Here is a 27,813-nt window from a genome sequence, read left to right as displayed (position 1 = left end):
CTCTTCATTCAGTGCAAGGGCCCAGCCTGTGAGACAGGACCTTTCACATTCAGGGAGGGTCTTCCCTCTTCAGTTAAGTCTCTCTGGATACACCCTCATTGACACAAGCTTGCGTTCCAAGTTGACTGTCAAGATGAGTCATCTCAGTGTCCATATTCCCCTTTGTTCCATATAATCCAGGAGCACATGGAATGTCTTTAACCATTTGCATAGGTAGAAGTGAGTATCTAAATGAATATTTAAAATGAACATTAAAATGAAATGATGGATATTAACAACAAAACCTCTGTGAGGAGTGGGAATACATCTTGGTAGTGGAAAGCCTGCCTAGCATCTGGGAGGCCCGAGCTTCAATTCCCAGCACCACACACACAAAAGTTGCCGAAGTTGTTATTTACCTACCTCTCTAGTGGTGGGAAACCAGTGCCCAAAAAAAAAAAGCAGATCAGTGACCCAACTTGAATTTCTTTATTCTCACTGAAATGGGCAAAGAATAGCAGCTAGGCTTGGGGACTGCTGTCTGAGAGGTTTGAGGACAACCTATTGACCATACCTGGCCGTGCATAGTCTATGGTTAATCTTTTGCATGAGTACAACACTTTGTTAATTGAAAAAACGAGTTCACTTGCATGCCATTTTAAATCACGAAACTGCCCTCTGAGAGGGTATAATTTTCCATCCCATTTTACAGATGTGGAAATGGAGGCCCAGAAAGATGTACCCATCTACCTAAGCTGTAATAGGACCATCCATCCACTGAAACGCTGTAACGTATTGAGAATTTGTCTTTTCATCTTTCTCTCCTTTGTAGATATTGTGTTCTTTCACTGCTTACTCTATAGGTAAGCCTAAGATAAAGATCTATGGCAGTAGAGCTAGAGAGCTGACTCAGCACATTCTGCTCTTACAGAGAGATCAGTTCCCAGCACACACAATAGGGCAGCTCACAATTGTGTCTAAATCCAGCTCAAGAGGATTCAACACCCTCTTCTGGCCTCCTTGGGCACTGTACTGATGGGTACAAACCCATTCACAGACATCCACATAATTTAAAGATGTGTATACCCCTATCATATTTATATACTAGTAACTAAACTGTGGATGAGGTTGGGCCAAGGGGGACTAATACCAGAAGCCTAGTTCTTGCTTTGAAAGTTAGAATGCTAGATAACTTCTTCTTTCAGGTCACACTTTGAGGGTTTTTGCCCCTCTAACCCATCTTAGTGGAGCTCAGTCTGTGCAACCAGTCACTTTTTTCTCTTTTGCTTGTGGTGGCAGCCACCTGTCTTCTGGGCACCATGTGATCTTGTTAATCCCACTGGTTCAGAACACCACCACACTTTAAAGCCAAATTTGAAGCAGGTTTTCATTAAATACTGGCCAGGTGGATGGGCTCTAGCCAGGTCCATACTCAATTTCCCAGGAAAATGGCCCCAAGTCATAGTTTGCAGGGGCTTAAATATTTCCCAGCAGGTCCAATCAGGGGCAAGCATACATGGTGATGTAGTTCCCACACACCTCCCACCCACATATAATCAAGCACATCTGATGCAGACGGCTCAAACGCACTTGTTTAGGGAGTGAAAACATGAGGCTTGTTATCTCCATAAACAACAGCCTCCAGCATTTCAGGAACTGTCTGTCCTTGGGCAAGGCACTTCGTGGATCTCTTAGGCATAGTAATTAAAACTTAACACGTCTCTTAGGCTCTCATAGTCTGTCTTCTTGAGGCTATATCACCATTCGCAGGAAGTGCATGTTGCCATTTACAAAAGGCTATGTGTACTACGCTGGGCAATGTTGGGACAATCCTGGAACCAAGAGTTCAAGTTGTCTGGCCTGAATTACAGGAGCCCTGCCTCAAAATACCAAAACTGATAAACAAATAAATAAATGAAGATATATATAACAGACAACTTGTAACGATAACTCTTTCCGCCAGCCGCCTGCGTTCTGTCACCACGTTAGGGCCCCCAAATAACACACAGAGTCTTATATTAGTTACAATGCTGCTGGCCAATGACTAGGATTTCTCATTTGCTAGCTCTGTCTTAAGTATCAATCATAACCATTAATCTATATAGTTTATAAAGACTTATCGAGGACGCCAGCCACTAGCATCCTCTCTTCACGGGATCACATGGCGACTCTCTCTTTACTACATTTCCCAGAATCCTCCTTAACTCCTAGCCTCACCCATCTTGCTTTCCTATTGGCCAACAGTGCTTTATTTATCAACCAATAAGACAAACACATACACTGAAGGACTTCCCCCAACAACAACTAGTTGCTGTCATTCTGTGTGACTCCCCTTTTCCCAGAGCTTCAGGTGCCCGGCCCATCAGCAAATGCAAGCATCTCTACATAAGCAGAGCAGGTCTTCAACCTGTGGACCTAGAAGGCGGTTACTAACTCTGCACGCCCTTCTCATAGCTGCTTAATCACGAGTCTCCAAATAGAGCTGTGATGACGAGTAAAGGCGTTTCAGAGGCAGGGCAGGAGTAGGAGAGACACCCGGCATGCCATCAGATTGCTTGGATAGAAAACAAGATGGAGTCTGAGGGCTAGCACAGCCTCCGTGCAGCTGGGATAAAGAGTGACCTGAGGGGCTGAGGAGAAGGCTCAGTGCTTAAGAGCACTTGCTGCTCTCAAGGGCCTGAGTTTAGTTCCCAGCACCAAGTCCAGTGGCTCACAGCCACCAGGAACTCTAGCTCAAGAGGATCTCGTGGCCTCTACTGGCCTCCCTGGGTTGCACACACTCATATAGTAAATAAATAAATAAATAAATAAATAAATAAATATCCCCTTTAAGAAAGAATGGCCTTGGCTAGCAGACAGTAGTACATGGTCTGCCAGTTTACCAACCTAATTGGTACTCCCAATTTTCCACAGATTGCTTTGCAGAAGTAATTATATAAAAAAGGAGAAGTTGAGTCATGCATGATATTTTATTTAATTTTGGTCAAAACATGAATTAAATGAGCTCTGGTGACAGTGGCTTCATTCTCTCCTCTGTCACCAGTCCTCAGCAGGGTGAGTTTCCTGTGGTTTGTGTGAGCTGGAGGGGCCTCATGACCCTCCTTCCTGTGCAGATTTTCCGTTAAGGTGGGCTTCGTTAAGTAATGACTGGATTCGTGGATTTAGAACTGGCAAAGTTTCCCTCAAGTTATTAGGGATTTCACTGTTATGGTTTATGTACTTCCTTCTTTTAAAAGATTGCATGTTTGTAAGTCTTCTGGAATAATCCTTTTTATAGGATCCTTAAAAATTGACATTTTTACATACTGAGTCTTGTATTAAGGAAGAAGTCACTGTAACAACAACACTAAAATTGAAAAATTCAGAAATGACCCTTCTTCAGATAGGGATAGAGGTGGTGGTTAAGGGGATTTAAAAATAGCACAAAGGCCAGGGCCATGAGTTAAATTGAAGGGGTATAGTGAGTTAAAATGCAGGGGTATAGTGAGACAAATTGCAGCGATATAGTGAGTTAAAATGTATCACGTTTGTGTCATATCCGTGTATGAGGAAGCTTGTGCTTCCTCTGAATGACAAGGTCATACACAGCTGTCACCTCTGAACTGAGGAACCGTTTTCTGTTGAATAATAGGAAGATGGTAGAGCCCATGACCACCAAGTTGGGGAGCTTGGCAACAGGCAGGCAGGTGTGATTCCGGAGCAGTATCTGAGAGCTAACGTCTTGAGACATCAACCACCAGGCATAGAGAGAGGGAAGTAGATCTAATCCACGCCCTGACATGCTAATGCCAACAAGGCTACAGCTCTTGGTCTTTCCCAGACAGTTCTACCAACTCAACTGGGAACCACACATTCAGATCCTCTGGGGGCCATTATCATTCAAACAGCCACACTTGCCCCAAGAAGCCCAATCAGGCCTTGAGCTCTCCATGTAGGCAAGAATGACCTTGAACAATGGTTCCTTCTGCCTCTGCCTCCTGGCTGCTGTAATTACAGTCTTGCCCCCATGATTAATTTACTGGGCACTGGGGATCAAACTCAGTGCCATGGTAGGCAAGTCCTCTACCAGCTGAAACATATCCCCAGACCTCCAGACACATTTTAATTTCTAAAATTCTTTGTATTTGTGTTTTATTTATTTTATGTGTGTGGCTGGTACAAGTGTGTACACATGCATGTGTAGGTCAAAAGACAAATGCAAAACTTTCGGAAGTTAGTTTTAGTCTCTCCTTTTGTCATGTGGATCCTTCCTGGTGCTTGAACTCAGGTCATCAGGCTTGGAGATGAACACCTTGACCACTGAGTCATCTCACCAGCCTAAGAGACATTGTAGATGTTCATCTTTCTTGGGGATGGGAAGAGACTCACAGAGCTGCACATCTATTAGGAAGTTAGAGACATTGATGACTGTTAGGGGGTGATGAAGTTTCTTTCTTCAGGGGTGAGATTCCTGATAGTTTGCCCAGCCCAATATCCACATGCTTTCAGAGAACACTGCTTATCTATCTATCTATCTATCTATCTATCTATCTATCTATCTATCTATCTATCTAATTACCTACCTGTCATCCAACTGTCTTTATCTTTCTGTGCATCCATCCTTCAGTCTACCACACCCTCATCCATCCATCTCTATTATCTCTCTCCATCTCATCTATCTATCTATCTATCTATCTATCTATCTATCTATCTATCTATCTATCCATTATCTATTGAATTCTGTCTCTATTCTATCTATCTATCTATCTATCTATCTATCTATCTATCTATCTATCCATTATCTATTGAATTCTGTCTCTATCCTATCTATCTATCTATCTATCTATCTATCCATACATACATTCATCTTATTACCTACCTATCGTCCAACTGTCTTTCTCTATCTTTTTGCCTTTTTGTGCATCCATTTTTCAGTCTACCCATGCACTCATTCATCCACCTCTATTATCTACCTGTCTACCTGTCTGTCTATCTATCTATCTATCTATCTATCTATCTATCTATCTATCTGAAAGAGGACATAAGTTGGAAAGGAGATGGGGGAAGGTCCTAAGAAGAGTTGGAGAGTAAAAGGTTTTTTTGACCAAAACAAGACAAATTCATGGAAAAAGAAAACGAGCAAACAAACAACTAAAAAGAGAAGTTCAGCTTCATTAGGAAATTCTCCAGTCCGATCTTTCAAATGAGTCTGCTTGTGTCCTGCTGTGTCTGTGAGGGCTGGCTAAGGAGTTCTACACTTTCAAAAGATCACAAAACCGCAGAATTCACTCTGAAGAATTTGCCCAGAGTTCCCTTCGAAGGAGAATGTTCACAGTGAAAATGAAAGACCCTGCAGTCCTGTGTTTAGATTACCTGCCTCCTCCCCAAACAGGATTTGAAGTTGAGTCATGTAGGAAGATGCTTTGGGTTGGGCCTAACCACACCTGCACACAGCTCTGGAGGTGCTGGACCGTGGCCCTGTGCTGTGTTCCAGACACTTAGGGAAGAAATGCTTGCAGGCAGCTCCTCACTGCCCAGCTCTGATGTACTTGGGTCTGTTAAATTCACCACTCTGTAGAGACTGCAGTTCTCCCCCCACCCTGCATTTTAAATGCCATTGTTTTTAGATTCATCTGTTTCAATTTATGTGTGTGAGCATCGTATCTGCATGCATGTAAGTGTACCATGTTGGTGGAAGGTGCTCGAAGAGGTCGGAAGCTGGTTTTGGATTCTGTGGGTATGGGGTTACAGGTGGTTGTTGCTGGGACTAGAACTTGGATTCTCTGAAAGAACAGCAAGTGCTCTTAACTTCTGAGCCATCTCTCCAGACCACCTTCCTAGTGTGTGTGTGTGTGTGTGTGTGTGTGTGTGTGTGTGTGTGTGTGTGTGCATTTGTATATACATGTGTGTGAGTGCCTGCACATATGTGTTCATTCCACTGCAGGCTAGAGAACAACTTCTCATGTGTCTTTCTTAGAAATGCTTCCCTCGCTGGGGGTTGGTGGCACACGCCTTTAATCCCAGCACTAGGGAGGCAGAAGCAGGCTGATCTCTGTGAGTTCGAGGCCAGCCTGGAATACAGAGCGAGTGCCTGGATAGGCTCCAAAGCTACACAGAGAAACCCTGTCTTGGAAAAGAAAGAAAGAAAGAAAGAAAGAAAGAAAGAAAGAAAGAAAGAAAGAAAGAAATGCATGCTTCCCCCCCTTCTTTTTTTTTTTTTTTTTTTTTTGAGATAGACTCTTTCTTTGGCTTGGAGCTCTCCAAGTAAGGTAGACTGGCTAAGGAGTAAACACAGGGGCCCTTCTGTGTCCTGCTCTCTAGCCCTGGGAACAAGCCCACACCACCATGCCCAGCATCTTCACATAGGTTCTGAGGGTGGAATTCAGGCCCTTGTGCTTGCAGAGCAAGAATGTGACCAGCTGAGCAATTCCCCCACCCCAGCCCGAAGACTGTGTCCTTTTCTGAACTGTATTTCATTTCCAACCCTGCTGTACATCCAGATCATCTGAGAAGTTTTAAAGTAATCCCTCTGCCTGAGTCAACCCCTGAGTTCTGGCTCACTGGCCTGAGCAAGGCCTGGGCTTCATCTCAATCTAAAAAAAAAAAAAAAAAAAAATCCCTAGATGCTTCTGATGTGGAAGCCAGGATTAAAAACACTGATTCAGCCAAACCCAGTGAGAGTACAAATAAGTATGTGTCCAGGAATGGCAAGGTATTTAGGCAGTGCCACGAAGTAGAAAAAATACCCTTTCATGGGTTCAGCAACTAGCAACTCCCACTCATTGATTTTCTAACAAAGATGAGCGAGACTTCAGAGCAGAGCCGTGCAAGAATAAAGATTCTTTTATTTTGAAGACAGCCTCAGAATGGCCGCTTCCTCAGAGATGGGGTGTAGCTTAGTTGTCTAATGTGAAGCCCGGGTTCTGTCCCTAGTAAGTCATGAACTGGGTGGGAAAGCAAATGCTTGTGACCTCTGCTTTCTGGAGGGTGCGGACTCCAGGATCAGAAGGTGATCTTTAGCTGTACAGTGAACCGGGAGGTCATGATTTCCTGCTCTTGATGCCTACCTGGACGATGTTGGGGAGGTAGAGTGGGGGCGGAGTCTCTCGCTCAACCCAGAGCCTGCTGATTCTATTAGGTCAGGCTGGCTGGCCTGCCAGCCCCTGAGAGCCTCCTGTCCGCCTCCCGGTGCTGGGATTCCAAGTGCGTCCTTACTGCTGTGCTTCTTTAAGAGGGTGGGTGCTGGGGACCGACGCCATGACCATCGTGGTTGCATGACAAGGGCTTACTGACTGAGCCACCGCTCCCCTCCAGCCCCTTAAACATTGTTTGAAAATGATAACATGTAGTCATTGGCTATTGGAATCGTCTCAAATCTCACTCTCCTTGGAGCCTAAGGAGGCAGGAGAGGGACAGATTCAATTCTTTGTTCCTCTGTCTTCCTGTGTTCTGGGATAATAGACAGCTTCTGTCTGGCCATCTAAGGCTGACAGCAACAGGGTTGAATAATATGCTCTAAGCATCGTGCTGTGGTGGAGGAATGACTGTCCAGCCAGGCTGCTTTTATCATGTAGGATTTTAGCTGTCATCTGTGAAGGGCGCTAAAAACAGTATTGTCACACAGGGGAGAAGGCTTAGTGACTCAGTGAGTAAGAGTGCTTACTTGTAGGCTTGAAGACTTCAGCTCAAATCTCTAGCACACTGCAAAAAGGCTGAGTGGTGGTGGTAGCCTGTGTTTATAACCCCAGGGCTGTGAAAGCAGGGAATGGAGGATCACTGGGGCTTGCTGGTAGGCAACACACACACACACACACACACACACACACACACACACACACAGACACATATACCACACACCCACACACCACACACACACAAATACACATATATACCACAATACACTCACAATGCACAAACATATATGCACATTGATACACACACCACAAAACATACACACACCATAAACAACACACAACACACACACACATACACATATATACCACCACACACATACACACACACACACAACACAAATACACTTACACCACAATACACACAAACACGCACAACCAACATACCAACATAGACCACACATACATGCACACACACATACATGAACATAACACATATGTTCGCACACATATACCACACATACATGTGCACGCACACACACACACACTCTCTCTCTCACACACACACATACACACACACTCACACTTTTGTAGAAGGGCTATAAGAAGAGTATTGGTGGGCTGAAGAGATTGCTCAGGCCTCACATGCCTATACAAACCTGAGGACCTGAGCGATTCCCCAGCGACCACGTAAAAGCCATTAATACAGCATGTGCGATTCCAGCAGGCTTTGGTGAGATGGAAAGCAGGAGAGGCGGGAGAATCCCCTGCAGCTTTCTGATTTCCCTCAAGGTGGAAGACAAAGGCCGACATCCAAATTTGTTCCCTGACCTCCACATGCTTGTCTCTGCGCACTATGGCACACACACACACACACCACACACACACACACTCACACACACTCACAAGAGAGAGAGACAGAAAGAGAGAGAGAGAGAGAGAGAGAGAGAGAGAGAGAGAGAGAGAAGTTAAAACACAGTATTGTTTTTGTGGGAGTAAAGTGTGTATCCAGGCTCAGCCTCTGTGTATAGGGTGGGGGGAAGTTGTTACAGGATCATAAACAACTCAGACAAATCCTGGACAGAAAAGAAAAAGGTTGGAACAGTTGTGGGGTGAGAAGGAGCACAGGGGAGGCTGTAGGAAGAACGGATTAGAACAGAGCAGGGCCCTATTTGTATGAGAAAGCCATAACGAAACGCACAGCTTTGTATGCTGACTTTCAAAAACCTCTCCTGGAGACGTGGGAAAGGAGGGAAAGGCAGTAGACGGATGATTGAGAACTCTGAGGAACGCCTGCTTTTACCTGGGCTTGACTTTTATCAATGCGTCCTGCAGAGAAGTGGCTTCCCTGGGGCCTTGGGGTTTTCCCCTGTGAGCTGGTCACCTCTCTTTCTGTCCTGGAGCTCAGCAGCATTTGGCAGGCTGTGGCTGAAACCCTCCAAAAAAGCCTTGCATTTAAAAAAGCCAATGTTTTCTCTGAAATATTAACTTCCTTGCTCTAGGCTGCTGTGGACTTTGACTGGAAACTTAATCTCAGTGCCTCAGCTCAGCACTATGTTTCTGTCATTGAAATGGGGCTTAATGAGAATTACTTGATACCTTGGCAAGCCTCCCTGTTTTAAACAGTCTTTTATCTTGGGGCCAGGGATTTGCATTTGGAGAGGCGAGGCCAGCTGACTCCAGCCCTGGCAGGTTGCAACTTGTTGCAGACCTTGTTCAGCCCATTTCTCTCACTATTAGAGCCTTCTGGCCATGCCACTGAGTGCTCATGGCTTTAGCAAGGAGTGCTAGGCCCTGTCCTTAATTGTCTCTGCTTTTGCCCCACCAGGGACACCGAGGCCAGAGCCAGAAAACCACCTAATACAGGCCCTATTCCCCTAGGGGCAGCACTTTCATTATAGAGGACACCCAAGGCAGGAGCAGGTCCCTTCTGCCTTCCCCAGATTTCCATCTCACTCCCAGCCCTGCCCTACAAGTGTGACCTCTTCCTGAGGTCTTTGTTTATTACCAGTTTGTTTTATTTTGTTGTTTTCATTTGCTTGTTTGTTTGTTTGTTTGTTTGGAGACAGGGTCTCATTCTGTAGCCCAGGCTGGCCTGGAACTTTCTGTAGTCCTCTGCCTCCTTCTTCCATGAGCCATTTTTAACCCCATAGAGTCTTCATTTTCAGATCTCCCTGAAGACTGATGCTGCTGGGTCTTTTGACAGTTCTTTGACTGACAGAGACTGTGTAAGTGGTTGTGTATGTGCATGCATGCAAACGCACTTGTGTGCAGGTGTGTATATATGTGTAAGCATGTTCATGAACATATATAGGTCAGAATTCAAACCCAGGAACCATTAAACCTCTCCCTGCCCTGAGTTTTGAAGGCCTTCCACACTGGGCTAGGTTGACTGGCTGTCAAGCCCCAGGGATCTGCCTGGATCTCCTCCCTAGCATGGAGCTTACCATCAAACACTAGGCTGCTGCTGCTTCTTTTTGTTTTTACATGGATTGTGGGGATTGAACTTTGGTCCACATTCGTGCGAAGCAAACATTTAACCCAGTGAGCTGTCTCCCCAGTCCCTGGGAGGTCTTTTCCTGATGAAAATCTGTCTGTTGGTGACCACATGTGACAAGTGGCTAGTATGACATAGAATTGAGTATGCGATTTTATTTACCTTTTTTTTTTTTTTTAATTTATATTGGTACTATTGGGGATTGAACTGAGTGCCTCAAGTGTGAGAGGTAATTGCTTGCTACCACTGAGCTACTGCCCAGCCTGATTCCACTTATCTTAATGTTTGCTGGCTGCCTTGCAGCTTGGGATCCTGCCCTTGACCTCAGACTACAGGAAGGGGCCTCTTGCCAGAGGCTGTTCTGGGGGCTCTCTGCAGTCTGACTCCAGGGCCTCATGGCTGGTTCCTGAAGGAAAGGAATTCTCCTTGACTTCTAACCCAATGTCCTCTCTGCTGCTAATTTTGACAGCTTAAACCTTGAGCTATTTATCTTTCACAAATTATTTACACTCTTGTATCTGGATTTAACACGCCCCCCCCCCCCCCCCGCCACCAACACCTCCACTGTCTCATTTCCCCTGTGAACATTGCCCAATTCCTTGGGCAACAACTATAAATACACAATTCCATTTTCTAAAGATCAGATGAATTTGGCAGAAATTTTTTCCCCCGGAAACCTAAAGGTGGGAACGATCAACAAATGTGTACTGAGATCCTGCCAGGTAGCACAGCCAATGCTGGAGACGCCCACAACAGCCGGGAACTAAAGCAAATCTATTAAGTTGCAGAGTGGACTCAAGACATAAATCAGAGGCAAATTGAATGGAAAGAGCCATTTAGAAGGGTTTACCGGGAGTGGCCCGTGGCCACGGCTCATCCTGTAAGTGCTCAATCTTGGGAACCTGGGCTCTGCTTCCCAACTCACAAAACTGGGCGTGGCATATGAGCCTGTAGTCCCAGCCCTGGGGAGGCAGATGCAGGAGGATTCTTGGGGTTTGGGGCCAGGGAGTCTAGCCAAATCAGTGAACTCCAGGATGTGAGAGAGTCTAACCCAAAAGTTAGGTGGAGGGTGATAGAGGAAGGGCCCCAGATCCTGACGCCCAGCTTGCGTGTGTACACATGAGAACATATGTGCACACAGAGAGCACATGCACAAGAATTTAAAGTTAAATAAAGTATAGGTTAGGTTGTATTCGAGCCAAGGTTGGAATCATGGCACAAAGAGGGAAGGTCTTAGAGGTGAGAACACTGCAGTGGGAAAATGGGAAGAGTGCTTGTCCCCTCTTGCCTTCAGCCTGCTCTCTACGGTTTCTTATAGTCACCTTTTGCATTTATTGGTGTGTGCTTCTCCAGTGGACTTCATGAGAACTGGGGTCTAGGCGGCCTGACTGGTCTGGAGGAGAACATGATTAGGGTAAATCTGATAGGACCCCCTCCTACCCAAATACATTCCTTAGTCGCCTCCAGCCCCGAAGCCCACCCTCTCTCCAGCAATGGTAGGTTGGTTGCTTGAACAAATTGTATGAATAAGGATCAAAGTGAAGAGGTCAAAGTAAAGTTGATGGTAGAGCTTCCATAACAAGGCTTCTTCAGAGGTCTGAAGCAGAGCTGGGTGATAACTCAATTGATGGATACAGTGTCTGACATGCAAGCATGAGGTCCTGAGTTCAATCCCCAGAACCCATGTTAAAATTGGGTGTGACCGAATCCTAGCATTGAGGCAGAAACAGGTGAATTTCTGGGGCCCACTGTCCAGCCAGCCTAGCCAAATAGGTGAGCTTCAGGCAAGCAAGAAACCCTGTCTCTAATAAGCAGGGAGGGGGTGGGATGTCATCTGAGGAACAACCACCAGGATTGTCCTTTGTCCTTCTCACATGTGGGTACACAGGTGCCTGCACAGACGTGTCTATTCTTGATAAATGAGCTAGTCTCGGGTACTTTGCCACCACAGCACAAATGAGCTAAAATACCAACCTCAGTGGGATCTTTGTGGGATTTTGTTGTTGTTTTGTTTTGTTTGTGGTAGATGGCATGGGGTAGCTGACTATTCCTGCCGAAGGGCAGCCTCCTACAAGTTGCTGTTGCTTCCCTCAGAGAGTCCTTTATGCTGTGTATTGCAAACAGTATTTCTGTCAGGACAATCGGCAACGCCCAAGGAAGGCAGCCATCAACTGCACACTTTCTCATCTCAGTACTTTGTGAGAAAACAAGCAAAATCGCCCAATTTCAGGGCAGATTCTCAGGTTTCATTTCAAATTTCCTGTCCTTTGTTGTCTTTTCTTGAAGTCTGAACAATGCTGGAGACTGGATTCTTTTTCCTTTCACTTCCTCTGCTGGGAAACCACACAGGGGAAGGTTCCAGAGGGCCTGGTGTTATTTCAGAAACTCAAGTGGATCTGAACCCACCGTTGGTCTTCTGAGGCCAGCCTGTCAAGCAGTTTGGCCGCTAGGAATGACCATTGTTTTAGTACCGTGCCAGAGCCACACAAAGGATTGATGTTGCTTTCATTTCCTGACCAAGGACTGCATCTCTGGCCTTTGGTTTGCACTGAGAGGAGAGAGAGCAGCTTGACTGAGCAGTACAGGAGAACTGGCTTCCCATTCAGTTTTGACTTTAGTTCCACCGATAGTTGTTGATGGGCTGGAGATGTAGCTCAGTGGGTAGGATGCACACCTAGCACACACAAGGCTTGAGAGTCATCTCCAGAACTACAGGACACTGATGCAGTGACACACATGCCAGCGACTCCAAGCACTCTGGTCGTGGAGGCAGAAGGATTAGGAGTTTAAGGCCATCCTTCCTGTTTAGTGTGTTCAAGGCCAGCCTGGACTACATGAGACCTTGTGTCAAACTAAACAAAGCAAAGCAAAGCAAACCAAGAAGAAAAATGGGCTGGGTAAGATGGCTCAGTGAGGAAAGGCGCTTGTTGCTCCTAGCCTGTTCCTGGAGTCATTCTGCATGTATGTGATGGAAGAAGAAAACCAGTTCTCACAGTCTCACAGGTTGCATTTGCAATATGGCACACACACACACACACACACACACACACACACACACACACACACACACACACACACTAAATGAATGTTTAAAAATGGAATGTAGAATTTAATACCAAAAATATATTGAGCCTGCATTAGATGGCAGAGTCAGGGCTGGAATAATCGTCATTTCCCAGGAGTGGACAGCCCCTTCCTCAAGCTGCTTACAACTGGTTGTCTGAGCCAACTTGAGCAAGTTACTAGACCACTCCCCTCCTCTGGGAAACAAGAGAGCAGACATGAGTGTTCCGCAGACACTCATCAAACTTAATCAACCCATTGATTATGAACTAGATGTTTATATGCAATCACCTCTGGGCTTCATCATTACTTATTATCCCTCAAGCTGAGGCCGGAAGGCACCAAGTAGACCCCGACACTTCTAAAGCTGAGGGTGTTTGAAATTCTTCCAGTCAATGACTTGCTCTGACCTGGAGCTTCCTCCTTGGCTCTGGGGGTGGCTGGGAGGGGACCAGAGGAAATGCCTACAGCCTCTGCATGGAAAGTGGTCCTTTGTCACTTGGCAGAATTTCCCTTCCTCTGAACTCGTGATACCCAAATAACATTGTGAGTTTAGTCTTGAGAGCCTGCTCAGTTGCAGCCATTCAAGTTTGTATCTGAGCCTTGGGTGGGGACCTGAAAGTTGTAGATACGTTGTCTCATGTAACAGATGAGCAAACACAGCAAAATACAAGACTCACTCGGGCTCCACAGCTTCCCTTCTTTTTCTCTATGTACACACGTGAGTTAGTGTGTGCATATGTGCACTCTCCTGTGTAGAGGGCAGAGAACAGCTCTAGGAGTTAGTTCTCTCCTTCTACCACATGGGTCTTAGCAACTGAACTCTAGTTGTCAGGCCTGGTAACAAACGTCTTCATCTGTGGAATCATCTTGCTTGCTTCACTTTGTTTTGTGAGTCCCAGGCTTACTGCTTCAGTAGGCTGGCTTTCTCCTCAAGCCATTTCTTTGCATGAAGACTAATTGAACAACACTGCCTTCTGATTGGCTCTGGAGGAGACACAAGCAGACTAAAGTAGAAAAGGCTCCAAACCAGGCTTTGGGTGCCTGAGCAATTAGCCACTCAACTTTCTATCTTTTCATGAACCAAACAGGCCAGTTGTCAATGATAATCTTTAAGGTCTATTTGTTTTGGAAAACACTCTCAATTCAACTCCCAAGAGATAGGAACTCTCCGTGTTTCAGCGCCAGCCAAACAGAGTAGGACTCTGGGAATTAACCTATGAGAAAAGGGGGGTTAGGGCTGGGGAGACAACTCAGTGGGCAAATTGTTGCCACGAAAATATGGGGACCTGAGTTTGATTGCTAAAACTCACTTTATAAAGAAGGCAAGTGTGTCTGGGCATTGATGGTGCATGCCTTTAATCCCAGCACTCAGGAGGCAGAGGCAGGTGGATCTCTGTGAGTTTGAGGCCAGCCTGGTCTACAGAGTGAGTGCAAGGACAGGCTCCAAAGCCACAGAGAAACCCTGCCTCAAAAAAGAATCAAGACAAGCGTGGTGATGTGTACTTGTAATCCCAATGCTGGGGGAGTGGAGACAGCAGATCCCCAAGGCTTGCAGGACAGCCAACCTACTGAAGCAGTAAGCCTGGGTCTTATTGTTAGAAGACAGAGGCTGCCCCTTGTAGAAGGGACCAGACATGCCTTATATCCTATCCAGAACTTTCCTTATGCTGCCAGACTCCTAGCATGTAGCAGCCCCTAGATAGGATGGGACTATAGGATTTGGTTCCCAAATTTTGACTTCATATTCTAAAACCTTCATTAATCTGCTAACCAAGGAGCCCTCCTCCCCTGTAACCTCAGGGACCCCTCCCCTCTAAGTTCGGATTCTCCCTCCTCTCTAGGCCCAGACACTCTACCCCGCTATAGTCTATTATAGCAAGGTTCTCTGGGCTGTTGCTGGATCTCTTGTCTCAGCTCCTCCTGTGGCAGATGGCCAGCATCACAGAAGGAGAGTCATCTGAAATCCATCCTAGCACATCTCTGTTTTTGAACCTTTATAATTTATGGTTCCATTTTACCTGTCGAATGATCTGAAGTACAGAAGTCATAGAACATACTATGCCATGCTTGCCTGTCCACTCAAACTCCCAGAAACATTTGTCAGGGTCCTTAAACTGCCACCTTCCATTAGCACACAGGGACAGATTTACCATGCTCTTCATTATCTTGTCATTTTTTAAAATTCTTTCTCAATGTATTTATTTTCATGTGTCTGCATATTTTGCCTGGATGTATGTGAGTGTAGCATGTGTGTGCTTGTACTTGCAGAGGTGAGAGAAGGTCAGAAGAGGGCATCAGGTCCTCTGGGACTGGATTTACAAATGATCGCCAACCCCTTTGTAGATGCTCAGAATGGAACCTGGGTCTTCTCCAAGAACAAGTGGTCTTAATCACGGAGCCATCTCTCTAGCCCCTCTTACCCACCTTTTCCTATAGCTTTCCTCACTGAGGGACTGTTGTATGCAGTATTACTTACGAAAACAGAGGGCTGAGTCATGCTTAGAACACTTTCACACATTCTTCTTGTGTGGGCTCCGTCTCCACCCTGAAGGGTACCTTGTCATTACTCAGGAAACAGAGGTTGCAAGAAATTGAGTGAATGCTGTCCCTGGCCCCACAGGAAGTCCAAGGTTGAGCCTGCAAATCACCTTTGGTCTGGTTAACTTTGCAGACTTGACACAGACTAGAGCCATCTGAGAGGAAAGCCTGGTTGAGTTAACTACCTAGATCAGATTGGTCTGTGGCCATGCTTCTGGGAAATTGTCTTGCTATTAATTGATGCTGGAGGGCCAGCCCACTGGATGACATCATCCCTAGGCAGGTGGTCCCGGGCTGTGTACAGAAGCTAGAAGAGCATGGGCCTGTGTAAAACATCGTGTAGCAACCTCCACGGTTTCTGATGAGAGTGAGTTCTCCAGTTGGAGTTAATGCGGCCTGGAATAGCAAACAGGCCTGCCTTCACACTGCTGCTTGGAGCTCTATCCCTGACTTCCCTCAGTGATGGACTGTGACCTGGAAGTATAAGATAAAATCAACCCTTTTCTCCCCAAGTTGCTTTGAGTCAGTGTTTATCACAGCAACCTAAAGGAAACTAGAGCAACTCTCAAGTCTTTATCCTCAGAATGCCTGGCCTTCATTCACTGTACTACTTACCTCTTTTCTAAGAATCCCACCATTAGGCTTTGGATTTAGTCTAGTAGATAAGAGTGCCATTGGCAAGCATGAGGACATGAGCTCAAATCCCTAGCACCTAATTTTTTATTCTCTCCCTCTCCCCCTCCCCCTCCCTTTCCCCTTTCCTCCCTCCCTCTCTCCTTCCCTCCCTCCCCTCCCCCGTGTGGTGTGTGTGTGTGTGTGTGTGTGTGTGTGTGTGTGTGTACAGGCCAGAGGTCAGCATTGAATGTTGCTCCTTAGGAACCGTCTACTTTAAGATTGTTTTAAATGTTTAGTATTTTTCCCCATTATGGTGTCCTGATTTGGGAACATGTAACAACACAAGGATAGAGGGAAGGAGGGAGGGAGGGAGAGAGAGAGAGAGAGAGAGAGAGAGAGAGAGAGAGAGAGAGAGAGAGAGAGAAAGAGAGAGAGAGAGAGAGAGAGAGAATGGGAGAAAGGGAGAAGAAGAGGAGAGAGACTCTTCAAGTGCCAAGATAATCTAAATCCCTTTGTTTCCCAAAGGAGGAAGAAGGGAAATGAGACTCCAGTTCAGTTATTTGATGTTTTGGACTTAAAATGAAAACTTTTTCATTCAGCTACCTTGTTTCATTCTGTAATGGCTTCTTTAAAATGTCCTTGTCAAATATATTTTAAAAGTCTCCAGGGATAGCTAGGCTTTCCCTTGAAGTACCTATTGGATTAATCCTCCTAAAATGCAGGTAATTAGTCCTTAATCCCTACATTTACTTGCTTGGAGAACATAAATTTGTGTTGAGGTGCTTTTCCTGAAAGAGCTGTAGTGACTATTTAACTTCAGCTAACAAGGGAAGTCTCTGAGCCCCTGCCCCCACACACCCCTGGCCAAATTCTCCTGGTAGAAGCAGTCCCAGTGGCTTGGGTGCACACACAGAAGTGACTGCCCCTCTACCCCAACCCCTTCCCAGTAGCCTGCATCAAAGTGAGTTTTAGCTGGAGCCACAGGAAGGTGGTTTACAAGTGGTTTCTTTATCAGCCTTTAGCTTGGGTGTTTTAAATCAGGCAGAGAGTTTATACAAATCTTTTCACAGACAAATAATGAATTGTGCTATTTAGATGGATAAGATCTGAGCTCTGCTTTTGTTATGCCACTTCTATTGGTTTTTTTTTTTTTCCTTTTCCCTTCCAGTCTTGTTGTGTTTTGTAACTCTGATTTTGCCCAAGGTTAATCTAATGAATAGTGGACCACCCTAAGGTATCAGTGTGAGCTCCAGGTGAGAGACTCAACCTGCTGGGGAGCATTGCCCAGGGATTGAGCTAGACAAGGATGCTCCAAAAGAACTTGCCTTGCCTCTGGGTGAAGTTGCTGGGTCTCTGTACCGGCCAAACTTCCAGAAAGCTTGAGGATACCAAACAAGTGAGCATAGTCCAATGGAGAGCAGCCGCCTGCAGCAGAGAGGCAGGAGGTGGGTGTGGAGAGCACATCCCCAGGGCAGTGGACTCTGTCCAGCCCAGGTGTCCACTCTGTACCCCTGTCTGCATCTTGCTTCTTTCCTGAGTGCTGTAGCTTGGGCATTGCCACTTACAAAGACAGGGCTGTCTCCTGCTTTTGGTCCACTCTATGGTATTGTTTGTGGTTGGCCCTGTACCTGCTGCTGCTGCAGAAAAACTGTTGGTGAATGGAACACATGCCTAGAAGTGAAAGTGCCAGGTGAGAGGCTTTTGCGTTCGCTCTTTTCATAGATACTGTCAGCTATCCAGAAAGAGCACAGGCTCTGAGAGCACCCACTCTCAGAGTCTTCCTGACCACGCCTGGCCAGCTCACTGTGGGGTTTCACTTGCTCATCTTTTCTCTGTTCGTCTCTCTTTCCCTCTTTCTTCTTGTTTATTCTTTTTCTTTCTCTTTCCGTCTTCCTTCCTTTCCTTCCTTCATTCCTCCCCCTCCCTCCCTCCCCCTCCCTCCCTCCCACGCCCTTTCCAAATTCCCTCTCTCCTCCCCATCCTCCCTTTCCTTCCCTCTGCTCTCCCCTCCCTCTCCTTTTAAAAAACATTTTTGAAATGGGGTCTTGCTCTATAACCCAGGTTAGCCTGGAACTTACTAGCTCAGGGTGTCTTCAAATTCGCAGCAGCCCTCCTGCCCCAACCTCTCAAGTTGGGGTTACAAGCACGAGCCCCACCATGCCAGACCTGGATGATCTTTGCCAGTACAAGGCAGGTGAGGCCGGTGCCTCCCGGAGCCTGAGTTTCCCTCCTTAGTCATATAGATCAAAGGCTGTAAGTCCTTACTCTCTGTAACAAGAACAGAAACTGCTGTTCAAACCGTTTCCTTTTCACAGCAACAGTGAATCGGAGCAGCGGGCTGGGTCACTTGTTTTTAATGACCCTCGATTCATGCGCTATTGGTTGAGATTGTTTCACTTACATCAGGAAACATAAGGCACTAGCATTTCAAATAGATTCCAGAGCATTAACTTGGTCATGTAGCGATATATTGTTTACGATTTATTAAAGCTTGCCCGAGGATTTGGAAAGCAAAGTCAGCCTAGGCCATAGAAGGCAGGCACACACCTTTAATCTCAGCAGCCACAAGCTAGGAGGTGATGGTACACACCTTTAATCTTAGGACTCAGTGTTAAGAGGTAGACAGAGCTCTGTGCCTGGTCCAAGGCCACCCAGGGATACACAACATTGAATCAGTATAAAAGTGTTAACAGAGCTCACACCTTTAATCCTGGCACTAGAAAGGTATGTAAGACAGGAGCAAGGAGTCAGTACCAGGCATTCAGTCTCCAGCCACACTGAGGAGAGCTCATGGGTCAGCCCTTTCAGCCTGAGGTAGAAGTAAGAAGCTAGTGGCTGGCTGCTTTGCTATTCTCATATTCAGCTTGAAGTTTGAACCCCAATATCAGTCTCTGGGCCTTTTACTTTTCCTGTTACATTGTCATTGTTTTTCTTTTTTTTTTTTTTTTTTGCTTTTTAAGGCAAGGTTTCTCTGTGTAGCTTTGTAGACGAGGCTAGCCTCGAACTCACAAAGGTAGGCCTGCCTCTGCCTCCCTAGTCCTGGGATTAAAGGCATGTGCCACCACTACATTGTCATTCTTAAAAGGTTTTAATAAAGTATTAATAAAGTATTTTGTGTGTGTATACATACATGTTCATGTGTGGATGTTGGGAGCACAGGATAACCCCAGGCCCAATTCCGAAGGAGTGCCATCCCCGTTTTTTTGAAACAGGGTCTCTCATGGCCCTCAGATCACCCAGTAGGCCATCCTGGCTGCAGGTCACCCAGTGGGCTATGGGGCTGCAGATCACCCAGTAGGCCATGCTGACTGCCAGCAAGCCCAGGCATCTTCCTGTCTTTGCCTCCCATCACTGGTATCAAAAGTGTGCCATTGTACTCTGCCTTTTTACATGGCATTTAGGGTTGAACTCAGGTCTGCATGCTTTGTAAAGAAAATACTTCACTGACTGAGCTGTTACTGTCTCCATGGCCCCCTTAATAAAGTATTATGACCACAAAACAGTTGTGCAAGAAAGTAATGGATGCCGTCTGGCCACTGTTACCTTCCTGCGACCTTCATGGCTCCCCAGTAAGCTAAATAAGCTGCCTAGTACCAGTGTCTCGGGACCACAGGACACTTGAAGACACGTGCTCTACTCTCCCATGTCAAAATACTTTAACAGGGAAGTGGGGTCAAAGACATTTTTTAAAAAACGAAAACTCGAATGAGGAAGCATTTTTGCATTTGTTGGATGAACTACAGTAATTGACCACCATATTGGGTAGGAGTGGGAACTTTTGGTTCCCACTGACTTACTTCTTTGTTCTGGGTGGGAGGTCATGTGACAGGCCAGTGGACAGGTCCCACCTGGTCTCCTGAGCCGTGGGTGTTAGCTGCTGGCATTGCAAACCACATCGCTGTCTGCCAGATGGTGGCCTGGGTGTCTGACTCTGAAATGCCAGCTGCAATTAAAACCCATTCAGAGGGTGCATCTTTCAGTGTGGGCCCAGATGGTTAGGCGGCCTCTGGGCCTGTGATCCCTTACAGAGGCTGAGCTGAAGGGAAAAGCAGACGGAAAGCTGTAAGAGGAGACATGCCTGTGAAATCCACGAAATCAGTCTTCCAGTTTGCCAGCTCTGAAGTCCACAGAGAAAGGGGAAAGTGTTGAGTCTCCATGCTGTGTTTGGTGATCCTCCACCCTAAGGAGAACAGAGGCAGGCTTGCTAGGCAGTGAGTGTGTTGTGTGTATGTGGCTAGATGCTTCCTGTGTGTGTGTGTGTGTGTGTGTGTGTGTGTGTGTGTGTGTGTGTGTGTATGTGTGTGTAAACCAGAGCACAATCTCAGGTGTCATTCCTCAAGTGACAGACATCCACCTTTAAAAATATTGTTTGAGAAAGGGTCCTGCTGGGCGTTGGTAGAGTGAGCCTTTAATCCCAGCCCTTGGGAGGCAGAGGCAGAGGATCTCTGTGAGTTCGAGACCAACCTGATCTACAAGAGCTAGTTCCTGGACAGCCTCCAAAGTCACAGAGGAACCCTGTCTCGAACACCCCCCCCAAAAAAAAAAAAAAGAAAGAAAGAAAAAGAAAAAGGAGAAAGGGTCCTTCAGGCCTCACTAGTTTGGAGCTTGCCAAATAAACCAGACTGACTGGCTAGCAGGCTCCATGAATATGTGTGTCTCCACCTCCCGAGGGCACTGCAGCTTTTCCTTTCTTTCTTTCTTTCTTTCTTTCTTTCTTTCTTTCTTCCTTCCTTCCTTCCTTCCTTCCTTTCTTCCTTCCTTCCTTCCTTCTTTTCTTCCTTCCTTCCTTCCTTCCTTCCTTCCTTCCTTCCTTCCTTCCTTCCTTCCTTTTGTTGTTGTTGTTTTCTTTAAATCCTGGGGTCCAGGGATTAAATTTAAGTCTTCATGCTTGCTAATCAAGCCCTTTAATGACTGAGCTATGTGTCCCTAGTTTCCATTCAGCTTTTAAATGAAACCTTAGCCTTGCCACTGTCATGGAAGTATTTTGCAGACGGGATTGGCAGCTGTAGTCAGTTGGTTTTTACTGAAGGAGGTGGCCATCAATCAGGAGGGTCAGTTATATACCACAATAGTGAGCACCGGGGTTTCCCTGGGAAGAACTTAGCATGAGTTCTGTCTGGTTTCCATTCTTCCCATCTGCTCTACAGACGTCTGGTGCACTAGCCCCTGCAGCCCTGTGAGCCAGTGCACTCCCTCCACCTGCAGACTCAATGTTTCCCTTGAGGCCTTCCCATGCATATTAATATTTGACAAGCACGGCTTCAAGGCATAGTGGGTTCCATTCACGGCTTGCTTCGAGTTATTCTTTGAGATGCTTCCCCTCTCTTTAATGGCATCAATGGCAATGGCATCATGAAATTACAGCACTAAGCCATACATCACAGGTGTCTGTAGAGTAGGCATGGCCCGTAGTAGAGGAGTGCTTGAATTCAGAGTTATGTGAGTGAATAGCGCTGGTGAAATGGATCATGGGATATAAGTCCTTGTACAAGCCTGAAGATCCTAGCTGGATCCCTGAGACCCATGAAGAGCTGGGAGGGAGAACCAACTCTACAAAGTTATCGTGTGCCCCCACCTCGCACACGGTAATAATGAATGAGGAGACCCAAGTTCAGTTACATGAACACGCATCTGGCAAAATGTTAGGCACTCTTGGTGAAATCCCGATTTCCCCTAACCTTCCAGGCCATTGGTAGACACCATTTCAAAGACATGGACCAAGAAAGAAGTCTTAAACCCAACTGAAAAGTTGGACTCCTTCTTAGGCTGCTCACCACAGACCCTTAGACAACAGTACTATTCTAGAAGTCAGTGCCTCCACTGAAGGTCAGAGCTTGGTGCCTCCAGCTGCAGGAGCGGGTTTGGGGAAATGTGAGAGAATGATTGAGAAAACTCCAGGGCTGTTGGAAGAGAAGTGAAATGTGGTGGGCCTGTCTGTCACATGCTGTGTCAGCTGTCCCTGTTCGCAGGCCCAAGTGAGACTTTCTAGGTGACAGAGCCTCTGACTGGAACTTCTTTTTTGAGAACATTTTGAATAATTAATTTGCCTGTTAGGGGGTAGGAAACTCCCGAAGGATGGCCAGCTGCTACTATAGGATCGGATCGGTAGCTATTAAAATGTGTTGCCTTAGTATTAGACGTTAACTAAACACACAGAGAGTAATACAGCTATCAGATTGGGAGGCACTTTTGAGTTCTGGTTAGAGGTTGTTTAAGAGTAAGTTAGATTGTCTTGGTGGTGGTGTGTGTGTGTGTGTTTTTTTTTTTTTTTCAGTGTGTATACATAGGAGGTACATAGGCATATGAAGGTATACAGATGGTGTGTGTGTGAGAGAGAGGGGAGAGAGAGAGAGACAGAGAGAGACAGAGAGAGACACAGAGAGAGACACACAGAGAGAGACACACAGAGAGAGACACAGAGACAGACAGAGAGGATAACCCAGTTCATTTTATTTTTGAAGTGAGGTCCCTCATCTCTCTTCCTCTCATCAGTTAGGCTGAGTTGGTTGACCAGTGAGCCCCAGGATTCCACCTGACACTGACTTCCCAGCAACAGAATGACAGCTATGTGCCATCATGCCCAGTTTTTGTGGTTGTGGTTATATTATTTGTGTTTTTACTTGGGGTCTGGGGACTGAAGTCAGGATCGTCTCAGGATAGGAGTTCTTTGGGGGCCGGCTTCGAATTCTGTCTTTGTTCTGAACGGTTTATCTAGATGCATTTCCTTGCATTCCCATTAACTGGGCCCCGATGCAGGACAGATTAAGCATAAGGAATTCCTGCTTGATGCTGAACACCTTGGCTGGCGTGGTTTCTTCCTATGAACTGGGATGGGCAGTGTGGCTGCCTCCCTCCCCCATCCTCATGAGCTTACCAGGCTGTCAGGGATCTTGAGGACACAGAGAGAGGCTTGGGAGGCTTCACTTGTTACTCACAGGCATCTGTGAACCTCTTGGAACCATGAACAAAAGCTAGCATTTCTCTGCTCCTTATCCCACAGTGACCTCATGGAGCTTTCATCAGAATCACTTGAGACCTACACGAACAGTGAGCGGTGTTGCAGTCTGAACACACACACAGAGGGTGGCTGTCCCAGAAAGGAAAGGGGATGTTGGCCTAAAAAAAAGGCTTCTGGTGGTGGTGGTGGGGGGGTGATGGAATTGTTAACGGGGGTACAACCTCTGTCAGCTATAAAAGGGTGACGGGTGGGGTTAATTGTATGCCTCACGTAGTTTACAAAAAGGAAGTCAAGGAGCTAGTCAAAGAGAAGGCAGAGGAAAGAGAATATCCTGGGCAAACCTTAACTATAGTAGCTTTTGCTTTGCTGTAATGGTGAAAAATAAAATAAAATAAAATAAAATGCTTGTCCCCAGCCATATTGAGATGGTGTGCCATCACTTATTTCTTAATGCACACAGCGCCCTGAGCAGACACACTTTCCCCTCACCCACCTCCTCCAAATGCCTGTGCTTCCAAATGTGAGCTGTGGGTGCTGTTCACCTCCCCCATCCCAGAATCCTACAGAGAGACTTTCCCCTGGGCCTCCCTGGAGGGTAGCATGCAGGCTGCACCTGCATGTTTAGACCCTTGTCACCTCAGGCTGCTGCAGGTGGCATCAAGAGTGCTGTGAGCTGCTGTCCTAGTGTCCTTCCTCTTCCCTGCCCTCCTCTCCCTCCCTCCCCTTCCCTCCCCTCCCCTCTCTTTCCTTCATTCCCCTTCCCTTTCCATGTCCCTTCCCTCTCTCCCTCCCTCCCTTCTTCCTTTCCCTTTCTTTCTGTTTCTTCCCTGCCAGGTATGTTTTCCAGGCACCAGACCTAGGCACTTACACTGGTCACACGGTGGTCTGTGTGGTGGCCGCTGCTATCATCAGTATCATCTGCTCTTCTTGTTACTTTGTCACTGCTGACTTCTGTGGCTTCTCTCCCACACCTAGGCTTTGGCTAGCCTAGACCCGGGAAGGAGATGAACCTGAGCTAACCCTGTCTTTGCAGGCTTTCTTCACAGGGCCCCCTTCCCAGCACCACACACACTGTGTAATGGTTTGTAGGTTTGTTTTTGGTTTGGTGTTGAGACAGGGTCTTGTCTTGGGTAGCCCATGCAAGTCTTGAGCTCCCTGAGTAACCAAGGATGGTCTTGAACTTCTGACCCTCCCGCCTCCACCTCCAGGATGCTGGGCGTGTACCATTTTGTTGTGTTTATGTGCTGTTGGGGGAGGGAGGGACCAGAACTTGTGCATGCTACCAACTGAGTCACATTTTCAACCCCTTGTTTCAAATTTGTTGTGCACCCCCACCCCCCAGTTAATTCTAGTGAAGGGAGCTTAGTCTCCACTGCACGCTAGAATCGTCTGCTCAGCTTTAAAAGCAGGCCAAGACCCAGGGCTGAGGATATGGCTTAGTGTTTTAGAGTGCATACTTTGATTGCAGGGACTGTAGTTCAGTTCCCAGAACTCATACCTGGGATCTCACTACCACCTGTAACTCTGTCTCCAGAGGTGTTCCAACTCACTCTTCTGGCTTCCAAAGGTACCCATATGAGCATAGAGACTTTTCCATTGCTGGGACAAAACACCATGACCACGGCAACGTATAAAAGAAAGAGTTTAATCAGGCTTGTGGTTTTAGAGGGTCAGAGTCCGTGATGGTGGAGCAAAACCTGGTGGCAGGAACAGCTGAGAGCTCACATCTTGATCCACAACTAGGAGGCAGAGAAAAACCTATCTGGGAACAGAGCTAGTCTTTTGAAACCTCCACTGCCCCCATTCAGTCAGGACACCTGAAAGTCACCTAAGGCTTTGCTATTTCTCCAGCTGCTCAAGTGTTGATACTGCCCTGTCCACAAAGGCAAAGCTGATAGTCACTCTAAGATCTTAAAATGCTAGGCTAAATTCCATCTCCTAAAGATGTGGTTATCTGTTGAGGAGACCACCAAAGGTCTCTAGCCAGCAGATAATATTTAACACATAGCCAATACCAAGAGAAGAAACAAAACAAAACTGTATTTCTTTCTTTTATTATCTTATAGGGAAATCTAAGGAATTGAATGAATTGTTTCACAAATGGATCCAAACATAACTGTTGCTGGAAAAAGTATATCCATTGTTGTGTTGGTACCAAATTTAAACAAGGCTCAAGGGCCCCTTGATGCCTATATTTTTAGCTAAGCAGAACAGTCTGGGAGACATTGAGGATTTCAAAATAGTTTCTTACCTAAAAATATACTTCCTGAAATGAACTAGAGGCCTGAAAGGGATGAATGGCTTTACTTTTTTTTTCTTTTTCTATGTTTACAGACACCACAAGAAAGCAGATCTTAAATATATAAGCTTGTATTTTTAGAGACCCAGGAAGCAGGTGCTGTGCCCGAGCAACAAAGGAGGTCACAGGGTGAAACGTTGAGGACAGAAATCTAAAATTCTCATCAAGGAGAGTGACTGGGAGGAATTGAAGCTGGTACCCTCAGGGCAGGGTGAGCCAGCACAAGGAGAACACATGTGCCCTTCTCAGGCCTCTCCCAGGGGACCTCTTGGAGAAGTCCCTCCTAGTTGCCTCGGGGCCAGCATCTGCCCCACAGACACTTGCAGCCCAAGTGTCTAATCTTTGTGCAACAGAGAACACGAGTGGATTCATAACAGCTTTGTCTTACCCCATCCACTCTAAAGCATGTCCTTGACAAGCTCGATTCCTCTCCGCTGAGTGACTGCATACAAATGTGACCAGCCGCCTTCCATGCCTGCTGCTATGCCTTCCTCACCATGGTGGAATGTCCCCTCAAACCGGGCACCAAACAAACCCTCCCTTCTTTAGGTTGCTACTTGCCAGGGATTTGGCCAACAATGAGAAAAGGAACCAATATAGACGCTGTATCAGGTGCTCAGAGGCACACCAGGGACATAGCGTTTAAACGGGGCACCCTGGGGCTCTTGGGGCTTCATGTGGGTAGATAGGTTATAGGACAGTATGTCACCCAATAGCTTGGCCAACAAGAAAACAGAATCCTGTGGTAGTTACTAGCTGGCCACTTTAGGATGAAGGATGTCATTTAATTAGAGACCAAAAGGGTGTCAAAGGTGATAGAGATAGATAGACACTAAAAATTGAACTAATGTGTTCCTAGAGTCTGCCACACCCTCCAATATGAGGAGTAAGGGGTGAGAGAGCACAGAGTGAGGGGATGTGGTCAGAGAGGTGTCGGGCCTTGCCATGTAATTGGTTTTCCACATAGAGGCGGCGGAGAAGGGGCAGAAGGCAGTGGTGGAACACAAGGGCCGTGTCCACATCTGGAGAGTAAGAATCCATTGGCCGTCTTGTTCCTAGCCCACACCTGAGAGAACGGCCAGGGCCTTTGCACAAGGGACGGCTCCACGACTGCCCTCTGCCCCGGCTCCACTGACTCTGGGAGGAAGATAGACTCCACCTCAAGGACCTGCCAGCAGTCTGCCACCTCTCTGACCACATCCCCCACACTGTGGTCACCCAGCCCCCTCACCCTTTGTTTCTCACATTTGGAGGATATGGCCGGGTAGGGACACATCGGTTCAACCCCTAATGTGTACTGCCACCACTTAGTGTCTCACTTTGGTAGTGGCCTCTTGTCTGGAGCCTCCATCTTCTGTGCTCACCTCCATTCTGTCCTCCTCACCCATGTAGTCCCCCTTTCCCTGGTCTGTTTTATCGATTTATTTAGTTAGTTATTCAGTTACTTTAGGCAGGGTCTCATGTAGCCTGGACTGGCTTCAACCTCACTACCTGGCAGAGGATGACCTTGAACTCTTGACCTTCCGCCCTCTACTTCCTAAGTGCTTGGATCACAGGTGTGCACTGAGCTTGCACAGTGCTGAGGATGGGACTCTGAGTTTCCTGATAGTTGGGCAGATACTCTAGGAACTGAGCGACATATCCAGCCCCAGTACACCAACCTTTCTTCAGAAGGACTTGTAACAGCCAGAGCGGTGGGCCAATTTATTTTATTTATTGATAAGGTTTCGGTGGACAGCGAGCTTTGTGTCCATCGTGGACAAATCCCAGAAGTCACTGTGCGTCCCCGTTACCACTCCCATGCGATGCACGTCACTCCTTGTATGAACCCTGGAATTCTAACTAATATGGGATTTCCTCTCTTTATTACCTTCCTCCGTAGTCTCTCTTTTACTTACTTATTACAGAGGGTACAAGCACTCATTTGCCTTGTCATTTGTGTGGAGGTCAGAGGACACAGTTCAGGAGTGGCTTCTCTCTTCCTCGCATGGGACTCGACTCTGGGATCTAACTCGGGCCATGAGGTTTATGTGGAGAGGAATAACCCTTGGCTCTTTCTTTCTCTCGCCTCAGTTAACAGTGACATGATGACCAGTGACAACAGCGGTGCAGTCAAGCTTCCACAGCTGTGTAAGTTTTGTGACGTGAGATCGTCGACTTGTGACAACCAGAAGTCTTGCATGAGCAACTGCAGCATCACGGCCATCTGCGAGAAGCCCTATGAAGTCTGCGTGGCTGTGTGGTAAGGGGG

The 27,813-nt window shown here is 46.6% G+C and overlaps 1 protein-coding gene across 2 annotated transcripts in view; it reads left to right on the top strand.

The window, feature by feature from the left end:
• The window catches only part of Tgfbr2 (transforming growth factor beta receptor 2), a 95,456-nt gene that overhangs the window by 18,865 nt on the left and 48,778 nt on the right, over positions 1 to 27,813 (top strand). The window contains exons 2-3 of one of the 2 annotated variants that reach the window (XM_027415317.2): positions 692 to 766; positions 27,636 to 27,804. In XM_027415317.2, coding sequence (XP_027271118.1) covers positions 692 to 766; positions 27,636 to 27,804 — 244 coding nt within the window. The remainder of the gene's footprint in view (positions 1 to 691; positions 767 to 27,635; positions 27,805 to 27,813) is intronic. The other variant, XM_027415318.2, reaches the window with a different exon arrangement.

This window comes from Cricetulus griseus, chromosome 4 (genome assembly GCF_003668045.3).
Source record: "Cricetulus griseus strain 17A/GY chromosome 4, alternate assembly CriGri-PICRH-1.0, whole genome shotgun sequence".
NCBI classification, from domain to species: domain Eukaryota; kingdom Metazoa; phylum Chordata; class Mammalia; order Rodentia; family Cricetidae; genus Cricetulus; species Cricetulus griseus.
This window is presented reverse-complemented; position numbering and strand designations above follow the sequence as displayed.